We start from the raw sequence: 26,438 nt of genomic DNA on the forward strand, positions 1-26,438 counted from the left end.
ACACTATCCATCAATCCATCTATTTTGTTCTGTCTTTAATGGTCAGCACCTCCTCTGTCTCTTTCTACATCTCTTGTCCCTTCATTCTTTTCTTCTCCCTGTCACTCCCGTCTCTCTCCTCTTGTTTTCCCTCTGTGTAATCATCCCAGCATCCATCTCCTCTCATCAGTCCACCTCGTCACTCTCCCCTTTAAAAAATCCTCCTCCTCCCGCTCTCTCCCCTTTTAATCACTCCTTCCAATCCTCCCGCTCCTTTTCCTCTCTCTGTTGCCAGGGAAACAGTGGTCCATTCTGTAGCTGTTAATCTGCTGACAATGACGTTTTATTACCTGTGGGTCAGATGGTTGATAAAGAGGACAAAGCATGGGAAACCAAGGAACAACTCACTTTAATCGTTTGTAAAATGTTGGTCTTCATTAGCTCAACCTTCCAGGACACAACAGCCCTGCGGGGACAAATGTTTACTCTGGAAAATAATATACAGCTCTAAGTACACTCATAAAACATCCTTTCACACAGCTGACCTGCAGTACATCCTGTCTTTGTGAAGCTTAGAATGTTACATTTTTGTCGACACCATCAGAGAATAGTTGATTCAAACCTGTAGGTTGTCCTAGAATGTCAAAGCTTCTGTTGGCGCATTAGATCGTATGGGTGCCTCCTCAAGTGATGTCAAGTGTTGGCCGGTACTGTAGACTACAAGTTTGAAATTGAAACAAATCTGGGGGTAAGTAAGAAAGAATTGAGGTTACCAGACATCCGTAGCATGCTACTCATCTCTGCTGGAGGCTAGCAGTTCCAGGCTACATCAGCCACCACTAGCATTACACACCTAAATCTTCAACTGAACTGTCTGCAGTTGTATTGTAGGTAATGTAGGCGCCAGGTTTTGACAAGTAAGAAAAGTGCATGGAATACAAAAAGATGGTTTTGCTGCATGAATTTTAATATGTTTTTCTTAAACTGTCTATTGTGGGTCGGACAATCTTCTTGTAGTGCAATGCTAATTCTGCTGAGTCCTCTTTCAAATATCCTACAATCATTGACGCCCCATTCAAACTTTGCACGCAAACACTGGAACTTTGGATTCATTGTGAAGTCAACATTAAAAAACAATGCTGGATGTGAAAGCCATTACCCAAAGATAAAAAAGAGGAGCAACATGGGAAAGTTGAGAAAGCTTAGATTTCAGATATCCTCAAATGCAGACCGTCTACAACATTGCTGTGTCTGCCTGAGTACCAAAGTTCTCTCTCCCTCTGCTTGTCTCCTCTTCTATTTCGTCCTTTGTCTTCACCCGCCCTTTTCTCTCCTCCATTCATTCTTACCATTTTACCTCTATTATTTTCTTTTACATTTTAAACTTCTCCTTCTTGTGCTCGTTCTTCATCCTTGCTTTCTCTCCTCCAAATTTTTTCTTCTTTTTAAAAAAACTTTATTCCTCATTCCCTCTTCATACCCTCCTCTCTTGCTTTCTCTGTAGAAATCAATGGTCGTTCTCTCAATAGGAGGTCACAGGGTTGCAGGCGCTGGCGTCCCAGCTTTTCAATTACTAGCAGCCTGCAGTTACCACAACACACACACACACACACACACACACACACACACACACACACACACACCTTTCATCATGAAAAGCCTTCCCTCCGACCTTCCAGGCCAACATAAAGAGAGAACACAGCAAAGAGAAAAGAATTCAAAATAAAACATGAATGGCGTTGAAAAGATAGAGAAGAAGAGAATGATACAAGACATCAGAATCAAACGCATAGAAGAGGAAACAGGAGGAAAAAGAGTGATGAAGAGTAAGCAGATGATGAGCTCCTGAGTGAAGAAAGGAGGGGAGAAAGGAAGAATCAAGGCTAGGAGAAGATGACAGGACAGGTACACAAGATGTCAAGTCAGGTTTCCATCTAAATGTAATGCAAGTTTTTACTGAAAAATATGGATTAATGTGTGTTGCCATCCACCATGGTTATGTGAATATTGTAGTATGTAGTTTGTCAAGATTAACAGCTGGCTGCAATAATTCTCTAGTTGTATGTTATGAAACCATTTAAGAAGAGGACACAATGAGATGATGATGAGATTATTAAAAGAGCTCCATTGAAACCATAGTTATTGAGAAACTATGTTGAAAATATGATGGAAATATGACATTTTATCATCTTATTTCATGTATTCATTTGAGGAATGTTATGTCTCCAGGAATGTGTAATCTATTTCATAAAGGACCATGTGGCTGCAGGTCTTTATTTCTACCAAGCAGGATCACCAGGCTTGACTCTTTTAATCAACTGATATCAGTCTTTAGATAGCTGAAATCACATGTTTTATGTATGTCATAGTTTATTATGTTATAATTCTGTTTCTGTTGCACTTTTTTTCACCTCAGTAAAATGTCAAAACTTTTTTGCAAAATTTTGAGATTTTGGTCATAAACATAGATGGAAAACGAGAAGCCCAAATGAGGCCTTGACAGTGCTGTCCAGACCAAAAAAGCCCAGTAATCACAACTGTTACAACTGGTGTTAGTACCAGCAGTCTGAGCTGAAGAGCAGTTCATCTAAAGAAGGAGGAGATGAGAGGGGGAAAGTAGGAAAGGCCTTTTGTTAGGGCTCGTTCTTGCCATTACTTACATTCTCATGGACTTGTGAAATGTCATCAATCACGACCAAAGTAACTGTTCAGTCCACATTGAGCTCCAAATGCCTGGAGGTGTTTTTTAGCTTCATGTTTTATTGAGGATGCAGTGACAGGGGACATGAGCTATAGGTTCATAGCTGTTGTAATTTTCCTTCTGCAACTGGAAATTGCAGATCTATTCAGATTTCAAATATTTGGTCTGTTAATCAAAAATGATGCAAACATGAAAATCCACTCAGATGTTTTTGGGGATCGTGAGGACCAGGACCACTGTTGATCCAGGGAGAACAGTCTTCTGTAAGTAAGGCTCTGAGGTCTACATAACTTTTTTTTTTAAATAGATCGTTTCTTTTAGAAGATGAAAATTGAGAGTTGAAATCCAGTAATTTGTTGTATTTGTTTTTCTCAGACAGTTTAATGTACAGTAGCACTGAATATGAGTACATTTGACTCCTTATTAAGTAGACATACTGTATTGGATCAAGATTTAGTTGAAATTCTGAAAACATGACAGAAAAGGAAAGGAGACTAGGACAGATGGAAGAAGGAGAAAAGAAAAGAGGAGACAAGAAGATATTGAGAGATGAAAAGAGGCTAAGATAGGAGACCTCACAGAGAAGAAAACGGGAGCTGGAAAGAGAAGATGAGGGGATAAGAGATTAGAGAAAACCAGAGAGGAAGAGAAGGAGGAGAGGAAACATGGAGACTAAAAGAAGATGGCAAGGAAGAGTATGAAAGGAAAAAAGAAACACAGGAGAGCAGAAAAGAGGAGCTAAATGTGGAGGAAAGAGGAAAAAGGAAAGGAAGAAAAGACACAAGGACAGTAGGGAAGAAGAAACAAGAAGATAGAGGATAAGAAAAAATGAGGAAAGGAGATGAAAGAAGACGATAGGTCAGAGGAAAGGCTACGAGACAAGAACAGAAGAGAAAAAAAAGGGTTAAGCAAGTAAGGAGAGAAGAGGAGGAGAGAAGAGGAGAGGAGACAAGGAAAGTAGAGGAGGAAAGAGGTGAGGAAACAAGGACAGAAGGAAAGAGGAAACAAGATACGGGAGAAGAAAAGGAAAGAAGATGAAAGAGGAGAACAGGTCAGAGAAACGAGACGAGGAGAAAAAGAAAGGTTAAGCAAGCAAGGAGTAGAGGAGTTAAGAAGAGAGGAGACAAGGATAGAAGGGAAGGGAAGATGGAACATCTCATGAAAGGTGACAGGAAAAAAGAGGAGAGGAAGCACGAAGACGAGAGCAGGGTAGAGAGATGAAAAGAAGGTCAGGTAAGAGGACAGGAGGAAAGCGAAGGTGAGGAGTAAGGAGGGAAAAAAGAACAAAATGAAAAGAAAGGAGAGACTGTAACCTGCTGAGAGAGGGGGAGGAGGGGAACAAACAGGAGGAGGGGGAGAAAAGGGGGAGGAGGAGGCACCCAGCCCGCCACCCTCAGGGGTTATTGGGTCGTGGACAGCCAATCTCTCTCAGCTTAATCAACAGCAGCAGAGGTGATTGCAACACCGCAGGGGGACTGCTGGGAAAAAATATGGAGGGAGGGGGGGGGGGGGGGGGAGAGAACATGATAGGAATGAATGGAAAGGTGTGGAGGGCAGGGGGGAGAGGAGAGGAGGAGGGTGGGTGGTGGACTGAGCGGAAGATGAGGAAAAGATTGGAAAAAGGAGGAAAAATGGGGGAGAGGACGGAGAGTGGGGGGAGGAGGGACGGGAGGAAGATTGGAAAAGATAAGAGGGACAAAAGGAAGAGGTGAGACGAAGAGGTGGGAAAATTAGGGAGAAAATGGGTAAGAGGGTAAGAGAGATGGAAGGTGGAAAAAAGGAGCAAAGAGATGGAGAGGTGATGGAGGGATGGAAGGAAGGGAGACGGGTAGAGAAGGAATGATGGTGAAGATGGAAAGGTAGAGAATGATCATATGGGTAAAAAGAGGATGATGAAAGGAGAGAAAAAGAAAAACAGGAATTTGAGGGTGGAGAGGTGAAGGAGAGAGTGACAGAAAAGGTGCAGGTGAAAAGATGGAGATTTAGAGAGAAGAGGAAAGAAAGAGTGATGAAAACATGGAGGGAGGTAAAGAAATAAAACAAGTGAAATGAAGGATAGAAAGAAAGCAGATTTAAAGGAAGGAATGAGAAAACAATATGGGAAACAAGGACTGAGAGAGAAAATGAAGTAAAAGGAAAAAGGAAGGAAAGAAGAAATGATGAATGAAGGAGGAAAGAAACGAAGGAATAACACATATGGAGGGAATGACAAAGAAAGAAAATGACAACAGCAGATACAGGTGGGATCTGAGGGTTCTTCCATATCACATGCTGTCATTGAGCTAAGTAAGGTTTTTGTTGAATATTAGCATTCAGTCTGGTCTGGTGAAAGAGTCAATTAAAAATTCAATTAAAAAGACATCATATAAAATCCCATTGACATTTGTAATACCACCAATAACTAAAGATTCTGCGTCGGAACATAACTTCATGTTCATTTGTTTAGACCATATGTTTAGATAATGATGGCAATTTAACAAGCAAAAAAACCCAAATGATCCAATATTGTTCAAGATGTGTGTTTTTAGCAGCCTGTAATGAAAATAAACCATAGAGCAGATCAACCTGAGGGATAAATGTCAAGAGGCGGACCCTTTGAGAAAAGAAGCAGTTATTGGTTTGACAGAGATTACAGTTTAAAAGCTGGAAAATTTACTTCAGACGGAAGTGTAAATACAATGAAGAGCCTATTACCCAATGGAGTTATGTTTTTTGGGGTTTTTTTAATCAAGCTACCACACTGGTACATTTTCATGTGAATTACAGTAGTGAAGGTTTCAGTTTCTAAAAGCAAGTGCTGTATTGGATGTTGAGTTGTCTTATGGTGAGTTCACACCAAAATGAATCTTCACATTGCATTACCTGCACAAATTTGACCACTGCACCATTTGTTAGCTGAGCTTGTTAGAGTATATCTATGAATTTGCTTTCAGTTCAGCCTGACTGAACTCAGAACTCACAAGACTCCAGTTCTTTATTCCCCTCCTCTGTTCAGCCAATATTATTTTTTTTTAAACTTTTTGCTCAAATTGAAACATTTCCAACTTGTGCTAATGCATAGTTGCATCGTATTGCTTCTTTGCATTGACTTTATAAGTAATCACAGTTTGGAAAATTTGCTTCGCATTTGGTCTGAACACACCGCTAGAATATGGAAAGTAAAGCAGCAGAAAAGGTTTTGACATATTTGAAACTCTTATTCCATCTTTGCATAGATGGCCATTATATTCCTACTTTTTCCATGCTTCTTTTTTCAGAAAGACAGATGAAAGAAATGCTGAATGAGAGATTCTATTGAGTTACAGAAGCTAATGAAACAGAAACTAGCCCAGCCCAAGACTTGGGTTCTCTATTTGGTCCTAAATTTCTGGTCTCAAGAGCTTTAAATTGGACATCTGTGGATGTGTCTTGTCTCACAATCATTAACTTTCATCCAAGATAACCCAAAACAGCACAGCATATAGGGACTACAAGAAGAAAACACACAAACACTTCATTTTAAACCTATAGCCAGTTGGTTTTATTGTATTTTATTCGAAAGGAAGACTTGTCATAATGTAAAGTCACACTGTTACTACCATGTCACTCACATACATATATATAAAAAAACATGTTCAAACAGTGGAGACAGATGCTTTGCTTGCTCTGTAACACAACAAAACAAAAATAAATAAATCCCAAAAAAGCTGTAGCATCTGTTATATGTACAACGCAAACTCTGCTCAATGCACTTTTCAGATTAACACACACACACACACACACACACACATACAGCAAAACTTAAGATGACAGAGTTGTCAAAACTGACTCACAGAATAAATCTAAATAAATTAGGAAACATGTTGGATTTAAAAATCTGCCCCTCACAGGTATTAGCATGTTGTTGTGCTGTGACCGGAGTAATGTCACCATTTCTGCACTAGTTGAGCTTTTTCCAGTTTACAGAGTTGTATTAAAGTGATGGTTTTCGGAGGAGCACTGTAAGCACAAAGTAATGCTGTGTGTATTATTTCTGTATGCATGACACAGTGGAAGCAGAAAAATTGACCAACCAAAACAATACAATACATGCCATCAGTTTACCAATGGTTACCACGTGCTACCATGTCGGAAGAGTGTAAAGTTGGAGATTTTGGGTGCTGGTAAGAAATTAAGCTACACATAAGAGAGAAAGACTCATTTTAACATCTCTCTTCCAACATGGGGACTTATGGGAGGTAACCAACATGAGCAGTAAGTATTGTGTTCACTCTCGGTTCTCACTGGAAAAAGGCCAATTTGAGTGTTAGTGACAAGCTCTAAAGTCAATCTCTAAAGGCTCCAATGACTTTAAATGGGAGAATGAGAGATACTTTAGGTTTGAAGGGGAAGACATTTTTAGTTTTTTTTCCCAATAATTTAAAGCTCAGACTTGTTGAGTTGCTTGGAAACTAAGTGAATGAAATGATTCATTAAAATTCTCAAGAGTTTGTTCAGAAGATTTGACTTCATAATGGATGTGTAATCTCCAGAGTAGCTGCACATACACGTTAGCGAGCTAGTGAGCTAACTAGATGGCGAGTGAGTTACATAGCTAACTAGCAAGCGAGTGTTGTCATTGTGTATTTGTTTGTAGTGTAATGCTGTATTCCGATATGGTGGTGACCGCCGTTGTTAGCCTTGTACTCACAACATATGAATTCCCTTTTTTTTTTATTAAAAAAATCGTGTTTAATATTTGTAATGGTTTGTTAAAAAGTGAAACCACATACAAACAAGTGTGTAGCTGCTTTTAAGATAGCTCAATCGACTAGCTCGCCCTGTGCCTTGTTAACTAGTTGCTAGCTGTTAGCGAGTTAGAACACTAAATTGTATAGTTCAGAATTCAAACGCCTCAATTGTGATCTCTTCCAGGACTTCAGCATGGCGATAGAGCTGTTGATGGCCTAGATCACAGCAGGAACATGTTAATTCAGATTCAGGGCAGATTTTTCCTGTCAGCATTTTGGTTAACACATACATTTTTTCTTATATAAAGCACAAGTCCAGTCTTTCTAGTAAGCCAGTGTAAAAGGCACCTTATCATGGCATTACAGGACAAAAATAGTAGAGGTGTTATTTTGCACATTAGTGGAGATTCTCGTCCCGAGCTAACAGTCCTTCAGGTGGGATCAAACTCACAACCTTTAGGACCCTTAACAGAACTGCAGCAAATCATATTTAACCTACCTAATGACATGAGGTTTTTCCAACATTTAATTTTTACTGCACCTTAGCTTAATCATGGAGCTGTGAGGTGGTTGTGGGAGGGGGTCACAAATAAAGTGCAATGAGGTTTAAATTGACAAAGTCGATCGACCTTTAAATAAAACTTAACACTTGACGTATGTAAATTTAGACAAGTCTGTGCTACTTCTATATGCTGTATTTTTTTTTTAAAAAGGGAAAAAAAAGAAAACATCTTTTATGCTACAGTGCATCAAAAGTGACTTCATCTTCTCTTACTACACCTATAAGGAGGGTGCAATATTATCTCAATTAAATCTAAAAACAAGTTGTCTTATCACCTTAATTTGAAACGGTGTGCTCACGGTAATATAACAGATAAAGCCTTTGCTAAATGGTAAATACCTTATAAAATCAAACATGAATTTTGATATGGATGACTTAAAAGTAACATATCAGACCTGGTGATGAAAAAGTAGAACCTGCACATAATTAACTTCAATGACTTATTAAATGTGAGAGGATTCAAAGAGGAAATACAGACCATAGGGTAAGAAAAAAAAAGATATTTTTAAAGACGTGCTAACAGGTTGTGAAATCCACACATAACCTGAAATTAAATACTCTATGTTGGGAATTCTTTTCGCATTTATACAGATTTAAAATCCGGCAATCTATCTTTTATGTTTTCCCCACCCGTCAATGGCCTGATGGATAGAATTTTCATACAAATGACTTCCCTCTTCTGAAGCTACAATACAGCGACACATTCCTGCACTGTGGGAACCTCCACCTTTAATTATGTCAAACCTTCTCATTGTTTCACATTCTGATATAACATCTTTGTTCAGCTGTACTTGAGGTAACGAGAACTGCAAAAAGATATCCGAGTTGGTTTTAACTCGGTGGCTAATTTACCTTCTCGCCTTTAATTGGCTGTTTATTGATATACTGAGTCACTCTCAAAATGAAGAACTGGGCTTAAAAAGAAGCAACAGCTCCTCCAGAGCCCGCACATATTAAGAGGCGAACAGTTCAATTTTCATTTTTTTGTTATCAGCAGAGGCTGAGAGGCTCACAACTGTCAATAATCCTGAAGAATACAAGTAAACATGTTAATGTATTGTAACGACATATTTCTTCCTGCTTGTAAACCATCTCACACTTCCCCCAACCTTGTTACATGATGCCCTGAGAGATCCTGAATCCACCTCATTTTTTTAAAACTTAAAGGGAGGTTTAAGCTTTAAAATAAATCTCCTGAATTACTGAAGTAGGTGAAATTCATACAAATTAACCCTTCTCCATCCCTTAACCTAAGTGGCATCCACCTGGATATTAAAATGGTCGTCAGGCAACAGCATTTTAAGCAGCACCCACCTCTGACGAACACATTGCAGGGATTTCAGCAAGAAGGGCGGGGGTCAGTGACAGGTGGGAGTGAAGCGACAGGTGTTAAGGCAGGGGAGAGAAACAGCTAACCAATCAGAACCCTTGTATGTGGTGTCATCGTGACAGCTGACTTATTTATCTAGCACCAGCGAGAAGAGAAACAGGGTCTCCGATTGAGGTTTGCAGGGGCCAAGCAAATGGAATGGAATGTAAGCAAGGGAACTGCATTTAAAAAAAACACCAAAAAAACAAGTGCAAGGCTTTTTTTCTTGTAGCTTTGATGCAACGTGAGCGGTTTCTGCAGAGTGTCAGTTCTCTCACCTAATCAATTTTTTACCCCACTGAATGTATTCCAAATACCGTTAAGCCTTTTTCGTCACATTACGTTTTGTATGTGGCTGACACTCTTGCTGGACAGACAGTGTGTGTTTATGTGTGTGTGCGTGATGCTTCTGTTTATAGAAGGAGGCCATTATGTTTCTTCACAGCAGGAAGGGCATCAGTGTGTGCCTGTGTCTGTGTGTGGCCTGTGTCTGTGTGTGGCATGTTTTTCTATGAGAGTTTCTGGCTGGCGAAGAAGGCCTTGGTTTCTCCACAGGTGGGGTTGGTACACAGCGGGCAGCGAAGGGTCAGCTGTCGGGAACAGGGCTCGTTGGTCTTCAGGTGGGACTGGACCAGGTCTGCCAGTGCCTGGAAAGGACCAACGACATGAAGTCAATACAGAGAGAAAGACAGCGAGAGCCTCTGAGAACACTGGTCTGACTCATTTTTCCCCAGTGGTCACTTCCAGCACTGCAGTGAAAAATCCCCCTGTGGCCCACAAAGCATTTCCCCCATAGATCACCATTGTAAACGAGACATCTGTTGAAACTGTTGACAGGACACCTTGAACTGCAGACAAGGTCAATTAGGACTCTTTTTGTTAAGAGTTTCTCATCGATGTTGGTTTTATATTTGTAAAACTTTCCTCGAGCCGAGAAAAGTGATTTAAAAATCTGTGATGTCATCACAACGTAAAAACTATGGGCCGAGAAGTAACATGTGGGCCACATAACACATAAATAAAACCAGAAGCTAGAAACCTTTTTTTTGTTGCTGTATGGCCAGCCAAGAAATTCTTATTGGACTGAATGGGTGTCATTTTTGGTTCAGTATCCAGCTCTTATAATACATCCATGGGCATTCATTTAAACCTTTTGATAGAGCCAGGCTAACTGTTTCCACCAGTTTCCAAGTCTTACACTATATGCTAAACTAACCAGCTTCATATTAACCACACAGAGATGAGAAAAGCATCAATCTTCTTATCAAACTCTCAGGAAGACAGAAAAATAAGTACACTTCCTTCAAAAAGAAGTAAGTATGACATGACTGGTACTGATATTACTATGTGAGCTGATAGAGTACATGTAATAATACAACCCATAAGTGTTTATTAGCCAACCTTTATGATAGAGTGCCCTGTATTTCATTCATGCTATGAGGATAGTCTGTACTTCAGCTTTTGGCACTTTTAACACAGGCTGTGTTATCTCTGGCTGTTGCTGCCTTCCTCAACAGAGATGATTGGAAGACAATTAATATCTGAGAAGATGACGTGATTGTCAAAGTAGTAATTCAAGGGTAAGAATGCCCAAATTGGGGAGTAACGTACATTAACTGATTGTATAAATTGGTCACTTAAGGGAGAATTTATCAAAAAATGAACCTCTGACTCAACTAAGCAGTAAAAATTCTGATGAATACAATATTTTTTCTTGATTTTTCAGCTGCTGCTGCTTTCAGATGACAGCAAGCTGATGCAGCTCACTGAGAAACTAAAACCACACCGAGGAAACCATCCTTCAGTAACTACCAACTAATCACCCTCTGGATATTGATTTATACACTCACACACACACACTCAGACTTGGCGAGTGGTCTCTGAGCTCGGCAGGTTTGACCAGCCAGCCAGCCGGGCGGTTCAGTTCTACTGTAGTCAGCTCTAAAGGTTCCCATTGATCTGCCCCCTTCCTTTAATAACACACACACACACACACACACACACGCACACGCACACGCACACGCACACGCACACGCACACGCACACGCACACGCACACGCACACACAGAGGTTGGCTGTTGTGAGAGAGGTTGCAGGGCAGAAGATGAAGGGAAGGAGGTGAGACAGGAAGGAAGTCGGAGTTGAAGGAGGAAAGGAAATGAGGGAGAAAAGGAGGGAAGGAAGGAAGGAAGGAGGAATCCATTTATTGACCATCTCCTGCCTGGAGTTCACTTACTTCACAAAACCTTCTGCTGCAGTCTCCTTTTCTATTATTAGAGCCCTGCTTGCTTTCCGTGTTCCCTCCATCATTCAACCTTACGTGTATCTCTTATTAGCTTTTTATCATTTCGCCTTTTTCCTCACTTCATTTTACATGTCTGCTTCTTTCTCTTCATCTGTCTTCAAACTAAAAGTCTATACTTAGGTTGTAAAATGCTTCTTTATCACACGTACCTTCATGAAAAGAGGGTTCCCATTCAATGACTCTGCTCTCCTGATGTTCTCCACTCCACACTGAAGAAAGAGAGGAAGAAAGGAAAAAAACCTGTCACACATATGAACCATTTAAAAAAAAAAAAAGGCAAAACCTCCCTCTTGTGGTTTTAGCAACACTGTTATATAGGACACTGGTGTTGGTCTGTCAATCGGTTGATCCACCACTTTGGTCCAGGCTGAAATATCTTAACAACTATTGGTCGAATTCCCTTGAAACAGTGTCCAGAGAATCATGGTCCCCAGAGAATGAATCCAGCTGACTTTGATGATCTGTTGACTTTATAGCTAGCACCACCATGAGGTTGACATCATGATTTTTCCATCTAATTGTTATGATATTTGAGTCTAGAGCAAAGTGGTTGGAAACATTGTACCTCCACACAGAAGTTCAACACTTAAAGTAGAGACCATGTGTGGAAAAAAAATGTGTTTTCATTTTGTCAGTCGTAAACTTTAAGAAATAAAAGTGGTTTGTTCTGAGTTTCCAATTATTTTTAACAGCAGGTTTCAGTTTGGAGCTTAACTCCTCTTTGACTGACATGCTGAAGTGGTCCAGACAGTGTGTGTGTGTGTGTGTGTGTGTGTGTGTGTGTGTGTGTGTGTGTGTGTGTGTGTGTGTACTGTCTGGTACTTCTATCTGGTTGAGTTTTGAACTGAGAGAGTGAAGACATATTGGAAAGTGGGGTCATTTTTGAAGATTGTTTTTAGGTAAAGGTTGCAGTTAGGGAATGATTTATGAATAACGTGATAGTCTTGTGTGTGTGTGTGTGTGTGTGTGTGTGTGTGTGTGTGTGTGTGTGTGCGTGTGTATTAGTGTCTTTGTGGCACCAGTCACATTGATCTGTGGTCACCTCACTGGTGCCTTCAGACAGACATACAGGACACTGGGCTGCTGGTGACACATCTGATATACACTTGTGCTTACACACATTCAAAACGCTACATTAAGTCTATCATGTAGCAGGATCAACTATCTTTACTTGATGCCAATACAAATTCTAATCTAATCTACACTAACGCACTGAAGAAGTGACTCTCAGATTCTACTCGTTTAACACAAATACTGTTTTCGTTCACGAGACATCAACCATCTACTTTGCCGCTTATTTGATCGTCATGAAGTGAATCAAACCCGACTATTTTTGCTTAAATATTTCACATTAAAAGCCTTCTAACAACTCAAAGGGAATAATCCCACCCTTTCATGGTAGTCTTTTATGGGAAACATCTGCAGGAAGTGTACAAGAAGTATTATTTAGTGAATATGAACCATTAGCCTGTTTAAATTAACATTATGCTGCCTTTAGTTATCAGTGCTTACAATGCCCCAGTTACTAGTTAAATAACATATTTTATTCCAGAATTACAGTATTTACCTGTAGATCATTTTAATTCTCTGCTAAATTTTATATCAAATTGTAACCAAAGCTGCCTGGAAGCAAAGAAGTCCAAGTAAAAGCTGATGGATGATTTAGAAAATGATCACTTGTCTAGTCATTCACCCAACAAAGTTTTCTCTCCTGAACAAATCAGGCAATATTCAGACTCTCCTCACCTAGAGCCCAGCATGTGTTGAGGCTTTCTACACTAAACTGTGCAGACAGACAGGAAACACCTGCAGCTGCTGGGAAAGTGGACTTACCTCCTCCCCCAGCACTTGTCCATACTCGATGTCCAGCTCATGTAAAGTCTCTATGTGGTCCGAGGTGAAGGCGATTGGCACCAGCAGGATGTTCTTCTTCCCCCGTTCGCACAGACCTTTTATCACATCGTCTGTCTGGGGGCCGAGCCACGGCATGGGCCCTACCTGAGAGACCAAAGAAATAATACGGTTTAACCACAAACTGCTTTCAGAATCCACGCTGCCTCTGATCATTTCTCTGGTAAGATTCATGCACATAAAAGTTTAACAGGGGCAGTATCACATTTAGACTCTGAGACCAAAAAGAAAGCATATCTTCTCAATTTTCTGAATCACTGTGTATACGTTGGACAGTGTGAGCTCATTTCTGGTTACTTATTCTTAGCCAACACTTCCAGTCCTCTTCTATTGTGAGAAGCTGGTTGGCTGAGAGAAAATATTTCCTGTGGTGTTTGAATTTTGTGAGCAGTCAGCCACTGTGAGCTGAGGACAGACAGCTGGGAGGTTTCCTGCGCTACTGTAGCTGCAATATTAGATAGACAAGTGGCTCCATCTTGTGGTGAGAAAAGAAATTAAACATTTTGTTATAGTGGGACAACAGTACCGTTTAGTTATTCTGTATGTAGTTATAGTTACATAAAGCTGTTTTTATAAATAAAAAAAAAAGAAAAGGAAAAAAGATAAAGAATGGTGCAAATACAAATAAATAAAATCCTTTCAATCCTTCTGTCTGATACTTGTCCACCAGTGTCATATTAAAAGTATTCTTTCTTTAAAGGATCAGAGTGATGCTGGGGAATCTTATCAATCAATCTTTCTTTCTTTAAAAGCGCCAAATCACAGCAAAAGCTATCTCAAGGCACTTTTATATAACATTTGAAAGGAAAAACTCCCTTTTAACGGGAAGAAACCTCAAGCAGAACCGGGCTTGACCATCTGCCTTGACCAGTAGGGGTCGAGAGAGGGAGAGTGTGTGAGAGTGTGAGAGAGAGAGAGAGGGAGAAGAGGGAGAAAGGAGAGAGAAAGGCAGGAGAAAGAGGCACAGTAACTTACTTTTCAGAGTCATACACAACAAAACTCTTGCTGTTTGATCTTTTTAAGTGAAAAAAAGTGAAATAATGGTTAAAAAGTGAGTAAAACCTACATCACACAAACTGACTGTTCAAGCACTTCTGGCTGTCTGTATCACTGCTGTTCAATTTCATGAGTCCAACATTTATTTGAACACTTGGAAGTGAAGCGTACCTTCAGCAAACAGCCACTAGATGGTTCCACTTGATTATTTATAACACTGACATGACATTTGACAATGTGTGTGTGTGTGTGTGTGTGTGTGTGTGTGTGTGTGTGTATACTCACCCTGGACTGCCACACCAGTCTATAAGGGTTACAGTGTCCCAGTCTCTCCATGACTCTTTGAACTGTGGCTCCCACTTCCTGAGGATATGGGTCGCCTCTGTTTACAACCTGCACACATTACAACATTGTAGCACCGTCAGTGATGATAGTAGTACAGCAAGTAGACATGACCCCTGTTCACATATAGAGCTTCAAACACTAGAGGCCTGACAAGATGCCATCTTATAATATAATACAGAGCTTGTTAGGCTGATAGTGAATTGTTATCAACAACCTAAAAATCAAAGCTAACTAAATCATAAACATACTGTATTCCCTTTAGACTGTGTTTCTATTCTATTTATACTTTTTCTTTCATTTTGTGTACTGTAATCAAAAGGAAGCAATGAGAAATATTGATAAAGCACCAGATTGATAAGCAATATTGAAAAGATTAGAAGTACTTTATCACCAAATTCCTAATATACATCTCTGTTGCTGGCAGTGTCATTATTAGAAGTAGTATCAGCGGTAGTAGTGGTAATACTGATATCAGCAGTAATTCTAGCAGCTGCAGTTAAGTCATATTAAAAATACACAAGTAAACATCTAACAAAAGTGGAAGTACTGGAATTGGTATCCATATGACTATCGGCAGCATCTCTCAGTACTACAGCAATGCTTCTTCATGGTACTTACAGCCATAGGGAGCGAGTGTGCTGAGAACAGAATGACGACGTCCTCTCTTTTCTCTTCTGGAAACTTCAGCAGCTCGTTATTGATGTGTTCTGCAAAACACTACACACAGACAGACACACACACACTTTTATTTTTTATTTTAATATATTGACATGGTTTTCCTCAACTGATAAAACGTTTCTGGACTGATGACCACACCCTGATTACGGTCTACAATATAAATACAATAAAAGCATACAAAGTTACAGTATACATCAACAGATTATACAACAATAGGACAAAGTCATCAACATGAGGGATGACATTAATTGAAAGACATGCGAGACACCCAGAAAGTTCTCCAATAAATGCCTTGTAAATAAGTCAAATGCAGCACCCTTCTCTTCTTATTGCCAACGACTATCACCCAACTTTCTCATGTAATACACAACGATGTGTTTAAAGCCATCCCCAGTTATGAAGCTAAAGGTGGAATGATAGACTGCATCGAGAGGCAGGACCGTGTGTATAAATATCAGCATAAAAAGATTGACTGAACAATCTGTGTACCTTCATCTTCATCATTCTTATTCTGAAATGAAAAATCAGAAAATGACAAGGATTTATTTTAAATGATCGATGTCTGTAACAACATTTTTAAAAATGTAAAAAGAGCAGTTTTCCATTTAATTTTATCCTGAAAGTAGAATTGTTGTGTTGTTTCCTTCTTACTAATTTTCATACAGTGAGTCAGAAAAAATCCAGTTTCTATAACTATAAAAATGCAAAATTGGGATGAAGTCCCAATGATGTTTTTTTGCTATGAATTTTATAGTAGCAGCAGGTCAGGGCCAGCAAATTTGTGTCTGCACTGAGGGGTGGACTGCACACCCCAAGCTTAATGACCACACACATACAATTATTTTGTTTCAATAAAATCTCTTCTTTTCATTACTGGTTAGATAATACAACCCCAAATAATAAGAGCGTAGTTAAGACAGCTTATGCAACAAGGTTATGCAACATCTATGCAGTTTTATGCAACATATCTAAATATGCAACAGTAAATATGCATATCTGAAAATCAATGCACTCTCCTCCAGTAGTTAATTCAAGAAGGAGATGAGGAACAGAAGTCAAGCTCATACAACGTTGCCTGTGTGTGTTCCTGTGTTCCTGTGTGCCTTGTGACACAAAAATGATGCAGAGGGCATGAAGCAAAAACAGACGATTTTTAAGGTTTACAGTACATGGAGGAGCACTGAATGCCATTGCCTGATGCCTCGCAACTAAACTTGTCCTTCAATGCCTTCATGGCAAAATCTAAGCACTCTTCTCTGCTGCCTTGCCTGCAGACTGGCTATTATATCATCACTGTGGCTTTAAATGACTGAGCCACTCTCCAAGGTACCTGAAGGACTCTAGTTTAGCTGACCATAGTTAAAAAAAAATTAAAATACTATTTGGCTTATTAGGGAAAACATCTAAAGAAAGTATTTTGTCTGTTGAAAGTTACATATTGTTTAAGACGAAAGAACAAAGGACAATTATAAAAAGAATGATAATCTAACAAATAGGAATGGAAAGATAATAGAATGTCTTCTTAAAGACATTGATTGGACTGTACAGGACAGTATATCACACAGTGAGAGGGTAAAGTGTTATCTGAGATGAGTTATGGCACCTCATTAGAAAGATGACAGTATCCTGTAATAGGCTTTTGTTTTAAATAAAGGTTACCAAGTGAAACACAAGACCAGCAGTCCAGCGCTCTCACTTCTACACTCCTTTCTTGCCATCCTAACACAACAGTGCCATCCTAACACAACTAGGATACATTTTAGCCAATTTACTCATTCTACAGTCAGGGATTGATATTTGTAATGGTTGGACCTTTCTGTAATGGCAAATATATCTGATTAGATTAGATTGGTTACATGACCACTCACTATGATCACGGGGCGATTAAGCTACTATAGGCAACTTATTGGCTGTTGATAGGATCTGTATCCATGTGAGCCTTGATTATTCATGTATTATAGGGAACATGCAATCAATTTGCAGCCAATTCATGTTAAAGTTGGAAAAGTTAAGAGTTTGAAAAAAGGGCATGGACATGGATACATATACATACATACATACATACAAATAGTCAGGAGACTACCCAGCATACTCTAGGCTGATTTTAGCTTAAGAGCAGGAAATGGACTGAGATGAAGGTACACAGATTCTGGCCAATTCGCTCTCTGCAGTCCTGGTTAAACACATTTCTAAATATACACTCAGGCTTAGTTAGTTGCTATGATTACCAACCATTTCCACCTCATAAGTTGCTATGACGACAAACTGCCCCAGTCAATCTCCTTTCCAACCTTTTTTTTGGACCGTTTGGTTTTCTGTGCGAGCAGGAGGATGTGTGTGTGTGTGTGTGTGTGTGTGTGTGTGTGTGTGTGTGTGTTCTGACCTCCACCAGCAGAGGGTGTGTGGGCCAACGGTCGATGACGCTCCAGCTCATTTTCGGCCTTGAGCCTCTGTTGGTATAGTAACGGTAGATGGCATTCAGACTGCTTCCTGTTTACGCAAAAAACAAACACACACACTGATAATGTTAATATGTCGCATTACAAAACAGCCACAGTCCTCCATCTGTCAAGTGTCAGTTGTAATGTCGGTCAGCAAGAAAATACCTCAAAGTAATCAGACCTAATCACCAACACTTAGAATCTTAAACCTCTATATAAAGCAAGAATTCTCTGTCCATATATGTGTATGTATGTCCTTCACATATCTCTTGAATCATTCATCCAATCAACTCCAATCTTGGCAGGTGCATTGCTGGGGAGAATGGGGAGTGCCATGTCAAATTTGGTGCAATTTGATGATTTGAACATAATACGTTAAATATTAATGTCAGGGAGAGACTAGAGACTTATTTTTGTGCTATAAAGCAATAAGTTTTGAACAGGCACATTTTGAACAACCACTGCACTAGAAGACTTTCAAATAAGTAAGTTTACTGTTGTGGATTTAACTCTGAGCTCCCAATAAATCCAGGTAGTCATGACCACACAGTGCGATGTCCTTGTGAGCAAACATAACATGTTGATGTTTTCCATCAACTTGATTCTGCTTCCTGTATTTAATTCCAAGTTTGGGAGCTGCATGTACCATGTTTACTTGCATGAAAGATCAAGTGTGCTCTATTTAGTGGTATTATAAGAACTTAAGGTTCCCCCATTTGTCAAATATTTGTTCAGATAAAGGGTTTGGCTTTTTGATTAAATACCTGCATGGGACCTAAATGTGTAAATGTTTCTCAGGACTGACTGGCATTTAAGCTTTGTGTCAGAAGATATACAGTACTCTCAAAAGTATCCACGACTTCTTTCATTTCATCCTAAACTGAAACAGTCAAAGAGGACTGGTCACGTGATTTGATATGGCTGTGTTTTCATTTATTTAAGTTTTAGTACAAATCGATGGCTGAACCTGAATTTCTGTCCCCTGGATGTTTGGATATACCTTGAGTTTTTGTCTTTCATTAATTGGTGTTAGGTCAAAGTCACAGATCCAAGCATCAGTTGAAAAAGGGGTAAAAATGGACCCTGTTGAGGTTTGAAAACTAAAAGAATGTCTTTTAACAGCAATAAGCACTGATCCGAAGGTATTCACAGAATCCTAAAATACCTAAAATAGCCATGTGGCTGAGAAAAGCTTACACTTATGGCATGACAAGAAAAATCAGATTAAAAATCTCTCTGAATTTGTGTAAATAGACACAATGTATTATGTATTTTTACTGGTGTGTGTGTGAAAATGTGTGTGTGTGTATTTATCAGAGGCTAACAGGGTGGATGCACTCTGGGTGTGGTGACGCTATAACGGCCTACTTTATTTATCTTACTTTTTCCTTTATCTTTTTTCCCCCATCCTCTTCAGATATGTGGAGACTATGAGTGTCACATGAGCATTACGTGTGAACAGTGTTTTTAAATGTATTCTGTGTATTCCTTTTGTGTACAATATAGACAATTATTTACATTTAATCATTTATAAAGCAAAAAAGTCACATGCTCTCTGTTTGCAGTCTCTAAAATAAGAGGATTTGCTGCTTTTCTTTATTTCTTTTTTTAATCATTGTAAGCTAAACATCTTTGACGTCATCTTCGGGCTCAGGAAACATGATAGCAATATAGTCTACTGATCTGAAATAGCAATAATAGATAGCTGCAGCCCCTCATTTGCTGTATGTGCACTGTGTGAGGCTTTTACCTGTGGTGGAGCAGCTGTACTGAGGATACTGTGTGAAGGCCACGGCTCTCTCCACCCCGTCTTTCTCCATCTCCTCAATAGCGTCCTCTGTCAATGGGTTGACGTACCGGAAACCGATGTAGAACTTGTGAGGGGCTGAATTCAGAGAGACAGTTAATTTTATTCATTCAGATTCACCTAGGAAACAACAAATGTAGCTGAATAATCAAAAGAATACTGTCAGGAACATGAAGGAAAGCTGTCATGGAGAATAAGCTTAAGTGTCCACGAGACGTGGTCACTTTTCAGATAGCTGCTCACTGTTTTGTTGTTATCAGTGAGGTGTGTTTCAGGCGTGTAAAGACCACTCCTTCACTGTCACTATCTGCACTTCACACACAAACGTTGCTACTAAAAACTGGCTCCACCGGCAGGAAACACACAGCAGCTCTGCTTAGTATTCAAATATGAAACCACCATTTATGCTGATCTGTCTTCCCTGATGCTCCATCCAATTTACAGTTCTCAAATCGATCCATAAAGGCCCAAAAACCGAAATACTTTTGCTAAACAGGGACTTTCCAAAGCCTTCAGGACATAGTGAGGGTTCTGACAGGAAGGATGGGGATGGTTGCTTCGGTGTAGAGGCTCTCTGGGACTGTCTCACCTGTCTCGGGGCTCATCTCATCCAGCAGCTTCACCATGCCTTCTCCCTGCATCGAGGTCCAGTGTTTGATGGGCGAGCCTCCGCCGATCTTGCTGTACTGCTCCTGGATCTTTGGCGTGCGGCGCTTCGCGATGAACGGACCAAGCTTACTGCAGAGCAGAGGCAGATAGCAGGGTTACGACAATGAGGATAGAACAACAGATTTATTGACCATTCATTTTGACAATGTGACACACTGTGACACATTATTTCCTAAAGTTTCATCAATTTAAACAGTGTAAAATGTGACATGCATGTTCAGCAAAACTTAGGACAGTAAAAACATTGTATAGTGCCCAACCACGACAATTTCAAACAGGACTACAAGTCTATGGCCACACCTTGAACACATAACATTTAGAGCAGCATTTATTTTGGAGGTTTGGGAAGTGGAAATATCAACCTGCTGGTGGCTTTAGAAAAGTCAGGAAATCACCAGTCATTAGGATTAATCCCCTGGGGACCAACTTTAATGGTACTGCAACCAATTGTTCTTGAGATATTTCACTCTGGATCTGCGTGTTGCATCGGCAGACTATTACTACCATCTCTACAACAACAATGCTAGAAAGGCATAAAATGATAAAATGGCTAAAAATAACTGTTCAACGAGGTAAAGTCAGATTTTTCCATGCAAACCGGTTCATAGTGAGAATTGTAAAATTAAGATGTTTGGCAGGTTTCCTATTGTTGACCATATTTGTTCAATGAGTTATAACATGCATTTATATTCACTAATTAGTGCTAGATACAAAGTAGGTTGAGGCTGATGGGAATATCCTTAGAATTTATTCTGGGGACCATGAACGTTTCTGCAAAATTTTAATGGCAATCCAGTATTTGACATGATATTTCTGGACTGTTACACAAAAACAGTTTCTTGTAGGGTTGGTTTCATCCACAAAGGGGAATTTGAAGAAATCGATTGTTCCTGTAACATCAGCAAATAAACTAAAAGAAAAAAACAAAACCTTGTAACGATTTGGTTAAGTCACGGTTGGTATCATGTGACTGACGACTGATCAAGAAACCAAAGTCACCTGTGCCTGAACATCCAGTAAATGTGCTCTTTTTTCTTTTGAGATGCTGCATATAATCACATCAGATGAAACAATATAAGAAAATTCACTCATAACTTACACCCACACTAAAGCCATGCTGGTTCACAAGTAAACATGGTTTCAGTTTGAAGAATCATAAGCCAAAGAGCTGGGGAATAACTGCTGTAAAAACATAGGTGTTGCTTAGAAAAAATGTAACAATGAGGAACTAAAGCATTGTTTTTCTTCACAGTAGCAACAAAAAAACACTTTTTGTGTTTCATATCAACTGGTGGTGAACCAACAGAGACATCGTAGAGCGCTGTGACATAATAACCTTCCTCATCTGCTCTTTTCATTGTGTTTGTACGTGAGAGGTCTATCATAGGCTACTTTTGGGGACAAATTTCACATGTCAGACCAGTTAATTGGGGACAACTCTTTTAATTGGGGATAACAGCCATGGTGAAAAAGCTGATTTTTGGGTCAGGGGTTAAAGTTAGGGTTAGGTAAGTAGTGGTGATAAGGTTACAATAAGTCTGCATGAAATTAATTTGAGTCTATATTATGTCCCCACAAGTGACCATGATATGATGTATGTGTATGTGTGTCTAGAGTGCGTACTTCTGTACAGGGAGTTTCATCAGGTCTGTGTCCATGAAGAGCCGCAGCAGGAAGTCGTGAACGTCTTCTAGTTTCTCAGGTCCTCCCATGTTCAGCATCAGGATGCCCGTCTTAGGTTTCCTGGACAAAAGATTCATAATCAATGATTGATATAAAACAGCACCTCAACTCTCTATATGCATAGTTTATTTATTATTAATGGTGTCTGTCCAAAAGACCTGAGACTTGACAAAAAATGTCAGAGATTTGATATTTCCAGACATGAGACTTATCTACAAGTTGCCCACAAAGGCTTGAAATCTAACAGACATGGTGAAACAGACTTGAGACTAGACTTGGACATGGTCTTCAAGACTTGTCTTAGACTTGGTTTTCAAGACTTGAGACTTATCTATGACTTGCCCTCAAAGACTAGACACTTGACTAATAATTGATCTTATAGACTTGAGACTCGACTTTGACTTGGTCTACAAACCTTAATACATTTTTATGACTTGCCCACAAAGTCTTGCAACTTTATATAGACTTGGTGAAAAAGACCTGAGACTTGACTTGGACATGGTCTGAAATACTTGAGACATGACAAAGACTTAGACGCTTATAGACTTTATATTTCACTTCAACTTTGGTCTTGGTCTAAGAGACTTGAGACTTGACTTAGACTACAACACTAAAAACAGCCCTGAAGTCTTTAATGTTATGTTTCTGATAAAAACAAGTAATGAATACATCCATGGCACCAATATTAGATCTCAGTCCACAGTCAAGAACCATGTTAGTTTTTCCTATCAGCCTGTGAAGCTAAATTTAGCACCACAAGCTAATATTAGCTTGTCGGTGAGTGATGCCAGGTATACGCTACGTCACCACTGCAGCCATAATCACTGAAAGATTAACCTTTCACATCAATACATATGTTGAGTATCCTATGAAGATATATTAGAAATTTACAGTTATTTGTCTACTCCTGTTTTTGTAAGTTTTGTAAAAAACTGATTTCAAGAGGTTAAAAATCTAAATGTGGGTATCTCATTTTCTTCACTGTATGAACATTCACAAGTACAGCTTTGTATTCAACTTCTTTTAAACACCTTTTGAGTTGCTGAATGCCCCCAAAGAATCTGGTGTCTGAGTCAAAATTATAGCTTGGCTGTCAACTTCGAAGGACAGAGAAGAGCCAAAACAACACAAGGACAGAGGGATTGTGTGAAAGGTATCAGCAGGGCAACAACGTCGCCCACAGACAGCTGGTAAGTATCGACAGTTTTATTTCTAATAAGCACCAAGAGGTCCTATCAGGACTGCGGAGCAATGTTGAGGATAACCAACTCAAGGCTAAGGCAATAATTAAACAGTACTTAAACCTGAAAGGATTATTCAGTTAAATGATAATGTTAAGTGTAATTGTACTGACTGTAAAACCATCAAACACTGCCTGATTGCAGCTTCTCCAATTTGATGAGTTGATCAGAGTCAACAGTCTCAAGTGTTCTAACTGGGCTCTTGAATTGGCTGATCGACATTTTATCTCTTTTGTGGTAGATTTTGTTATCAATAGATCGACAGTAATACTGATGACATCTTGGAGTCTGTTCCTCACACATCAGGAAAAACCAGTGAATCTGTTTGAATTCATGGAGCAGGTATTTGTTCATTTGTTTTAAATATTTTCATTAATATATACAATGGGATGTGTTTTACTCAGATGTGGATTGATACATTAGATAAAATGGAAGCACATCTGTTCTGGGAGATTTGCAAGTGACGAATGTCAAAAAGACGCCAAAAACATTTTCTTTGTGGAAAGACTGTCAACTGATAGTTCAACTGCCTTTATCCCTTACTCGTCCACTGACCGTTCAACTGATGAAAACAGCTGAACTACAAAACTACAAATATTTTCAGCGCTTTCACTTCAACTGAAACTTCAGCTCACTACAGTGATTAACTTTAACCTAACTGGCAAACTGCTTTTGACTCTCCTTCTCTCTGTGCTCACGCCAACAAATATCTTAGCTGCTAAAGCCTTCAGCTGTAACTCTCATGCAATGTTGCAACTGGATCCCTTTGAATCTGCCTTATCTTGCTGTGGTGTCAACAGACTGTATTATCCTGCTTGTGGAACAAAAGTAAAAGCCCAATGCGGCATCCACTCATCCACTTATTATTATAAAACTGACTGTGCCATATATGATTTGTACAAGTTAAAAATAAAAGTGTGTGTTTGTGTGTGTGTCTCACCTGTTCTCCTGTGTCTCTGGAGTCATAGATTGGGCTAAAGCAGCAGCGGTGGATTGTCTCCTCAAACTCAGACTGATGCTGCTCCTGGCAACTGAAGAAAAACAAGAAAGTTGGTTGTTCATTCATCTGTTACTCACACACTTAAAAAAAAATGTGGTAAATATTACTGGGAAAACATTCATACGCTTCCTGCCTAGAAACCTGTCTAGACTTTCAGTGTGGAACCAAACGAGTTCTGAGTTATACTGTCAACAACAAATGAGTAGTAATTATTACAGAAACTGACTGTTATTGTAACATTGTAAGAAAAGAAATCTTGTAGTCATTTTGTAGGATCTTGTTCAAACCTTAATTTAAGCATTATGATATTTAGGCTGAATAAAATATTCTGTCACAACCCAGCTCAAGTCTTGACAAAGAGAGGGAGATTAACTGAAATTAAACACAACCAAAACCAAACATGGTGGAAGACAGTAGAGAGAGTGAGTCGACTTTATGTCAATTTACAGTGTGAAAAGACTAAATACCCTACAAGTACATTAGAGCTGAACGAATTGCGATTATTTTGACTGATATTGAAATTGTGATATTGTTTTCGATATTAAAAGGAATTATCATGTTTACATAATTATTCTCCTTTTAATTGAAAATCAAAATGACTGGAATCTCAGTGAAATGTGATTCATTGTTCAGCTCTAATGTACATACAAGAATTGGAGGGTGGTCTAGATCTGGTTCACTTGATTATGGCAGAGATAAAATATTCTCTTCTATACTTGACCAATAAACATGAGTTTGTAACTCTAATGGATGCCAAAAAGTTATGAATTTTTGGGAGTATTTTTGTTTAAATCATGTCATTTTGCATCATAAAGGAAATATGTTTGAATGGGGGAAATTACTTCTGAATATTTCTTCTGATTTATGTAAATGCACATTTCTAATAGCAGGTCTAATCACTCTGTTGCAGTACCGTGAACCGCCGCCAGGAGGCCTGCTAGGATTATGCAAGTTCACAACGCTTGAATTGTGTAACTCCGAGTAAACGTCCCGCTCACTCGCCGTTAAAAACGTAAACCGTCAAATGAACAGTAATTACGGTTAATGTGGCTCTTACTAAATGCAGCCCAACTACGGGATAAGTCCATTATGTAACAATAACATTAAACAGTAACCTACAGAAATGTTGGGAGTACGTCAAGGTAACAGGAGTTAGTGACAGGCTAGAAGCGGAAACACTTCAATTTCTCTGTCAAATAAAAGCACGTCAGTGGTCACCTTTCAGCAAACAATACGATTTTGAATAAATAAAAAGACAAACACTGTTAGGGAGCGCAGTGCTGGAGGTGTTTAAGTAATCACGAAGAGATATCAATGTTGTTAAATGTGATATAACGCGCGTTGATATTACAATTATGATTTTGCTGTGAAAATCCTGATTGGAAAATGGACTTCCGTTTGCTAGCTTGACGGCCACTTACGAAATGTTGATAATCAATGTCACCGGCGTGTTTGTGAGTTTACACCACGCCGCTTCATCACTCAAAACTGCATTTAAACTGTGTCAAAGAAGCAGAGTAGCAATGTTTAACACCTGACACAACCGTCACAGTTAAAGAATGAAACTTGAAGGTTTCCACGCACAGCTTTCATAAGGCTAACTTAGCCGCACAGTCACACTCACATTGGATCAAGCGACCGGCGTTGCCCAGGACTGCCATTATAGTAGTTTCCTGTTTTCACTGCCGAAAATAAAGTCTGTCTCCCCGCTGCTATGAAGGGTACTTCGGCTCTCAGATACTGAATCCACGCGTGTTCCTCCGCACTGAATGAGTCTCTGACCGATGTGTCAGCCAGATTCCTTCAGCCACACCAGCTGGCTGTGTAATGCTGCTGTCAAGCTACCAAGCGTCGGCTGAAATACTTCCGGTGAGCAATTTCAAAATGAAGGTATGATGCAACGGTTCCGTTCAGGTTTAGATTTAAACTTAATGATCCAGTTCATTGCATTATTTTTCAAGTATACATTAAATTGAAACTGACAAATAAATGTGGCAATAAAAGTCAAAACGGCTAAAATACTATTTCGCAGATAAAATTTG

At 39.4% G+C, this 26,438-nt stretch overlaps 2 protein-coding genes across 2 annotated transcripts in view; one reads left to right on the forward strand and one right to left on the reverse strand.

Moving 5' to 3' along the window:
- Positions 1–11,170, forward strand: part of onecut2 (one cut homeobox 2) — a 60,701-nt gene extending 49,531 nt beyond the window's left edge. Inside the window, exon 2 of the mRNA XM_053339802.1 lies at positions 11,047–11,170. Within this exon, the coding sequence (XP_053195777.1) occupies positions 11,047–11,066 (20 nt within the window). The 3' untranslated portion in view covers positions 11,067–11,170. The remainder of the gene's footprint in view (positions 1–11,046) is intronic.
- Positions 9,830–26,164, reverse strand: fech (ferrochelatase). Its single transcript, XM_053339804.1, has 11 exons — positions 26,021–26,164; positions 24,337–24,427; positions 22,096–22,215; positions 20,393–20,541; positions 19,747–19,881; positions 17,939–18,045; positions 15,496–15,594; positions 14,818–14,925; positions 13,459–13,623; positions 11,775–11,834; positions 9,830–9,967 (listed from the first exon to the last, which is right to left on the reverse strand). Exons 1-11 carry the CDS (start codon positions 26,055–26,057, stop codon positions 9,830–9,832), a joined length of 1,209 nt encoding a protein of 402 aa, XP_053195779.1. The 5' UTR covers positions 26,058–26,164.
- Positions 26,165–26,438: the final 274 nt, after the last annotated feature.

The sequence above is a fragment of the Scomber japonicus genome, chromosome 19 (genome assembly GCF_027409825.1).
Source record: "Scomber japonicus isolate fScoJap1 chromosome 19, fScoJap1.pri, whole genome shotgun sequence".
NCBI classification, from domain to species: domain Eukaryota; kingdom Metazoa; phylum Chordata; class Actinopteri; order Scombriformes; family Scombridae; genus Scomber; species Scomber japonicus.

Bases quoted from the DNA above. Each gene is read 5' to 3' on its own strand.
- fech (XM_053339804.1), bottom strand. From the start codon at position 26,057: ATGGCAGTCCTGGGCAACGCCGGTCGCTTGATCCAAT. The intron at 24,428-26,020 runs GTGAGTGTGACT...GTTTTTCTTCAG, and splicing joins CGCCGGTCGCTTGATCCAAT to TTGCCAGGAGCAGCATCAGT. The intron at 15,595-17,938 runs GTCAGAACACAC...GTCTGTGTGTAG, and splicing joins CACACCCTCTGCTGGTGGAG to TGTTTTGCAGAACACATCAA.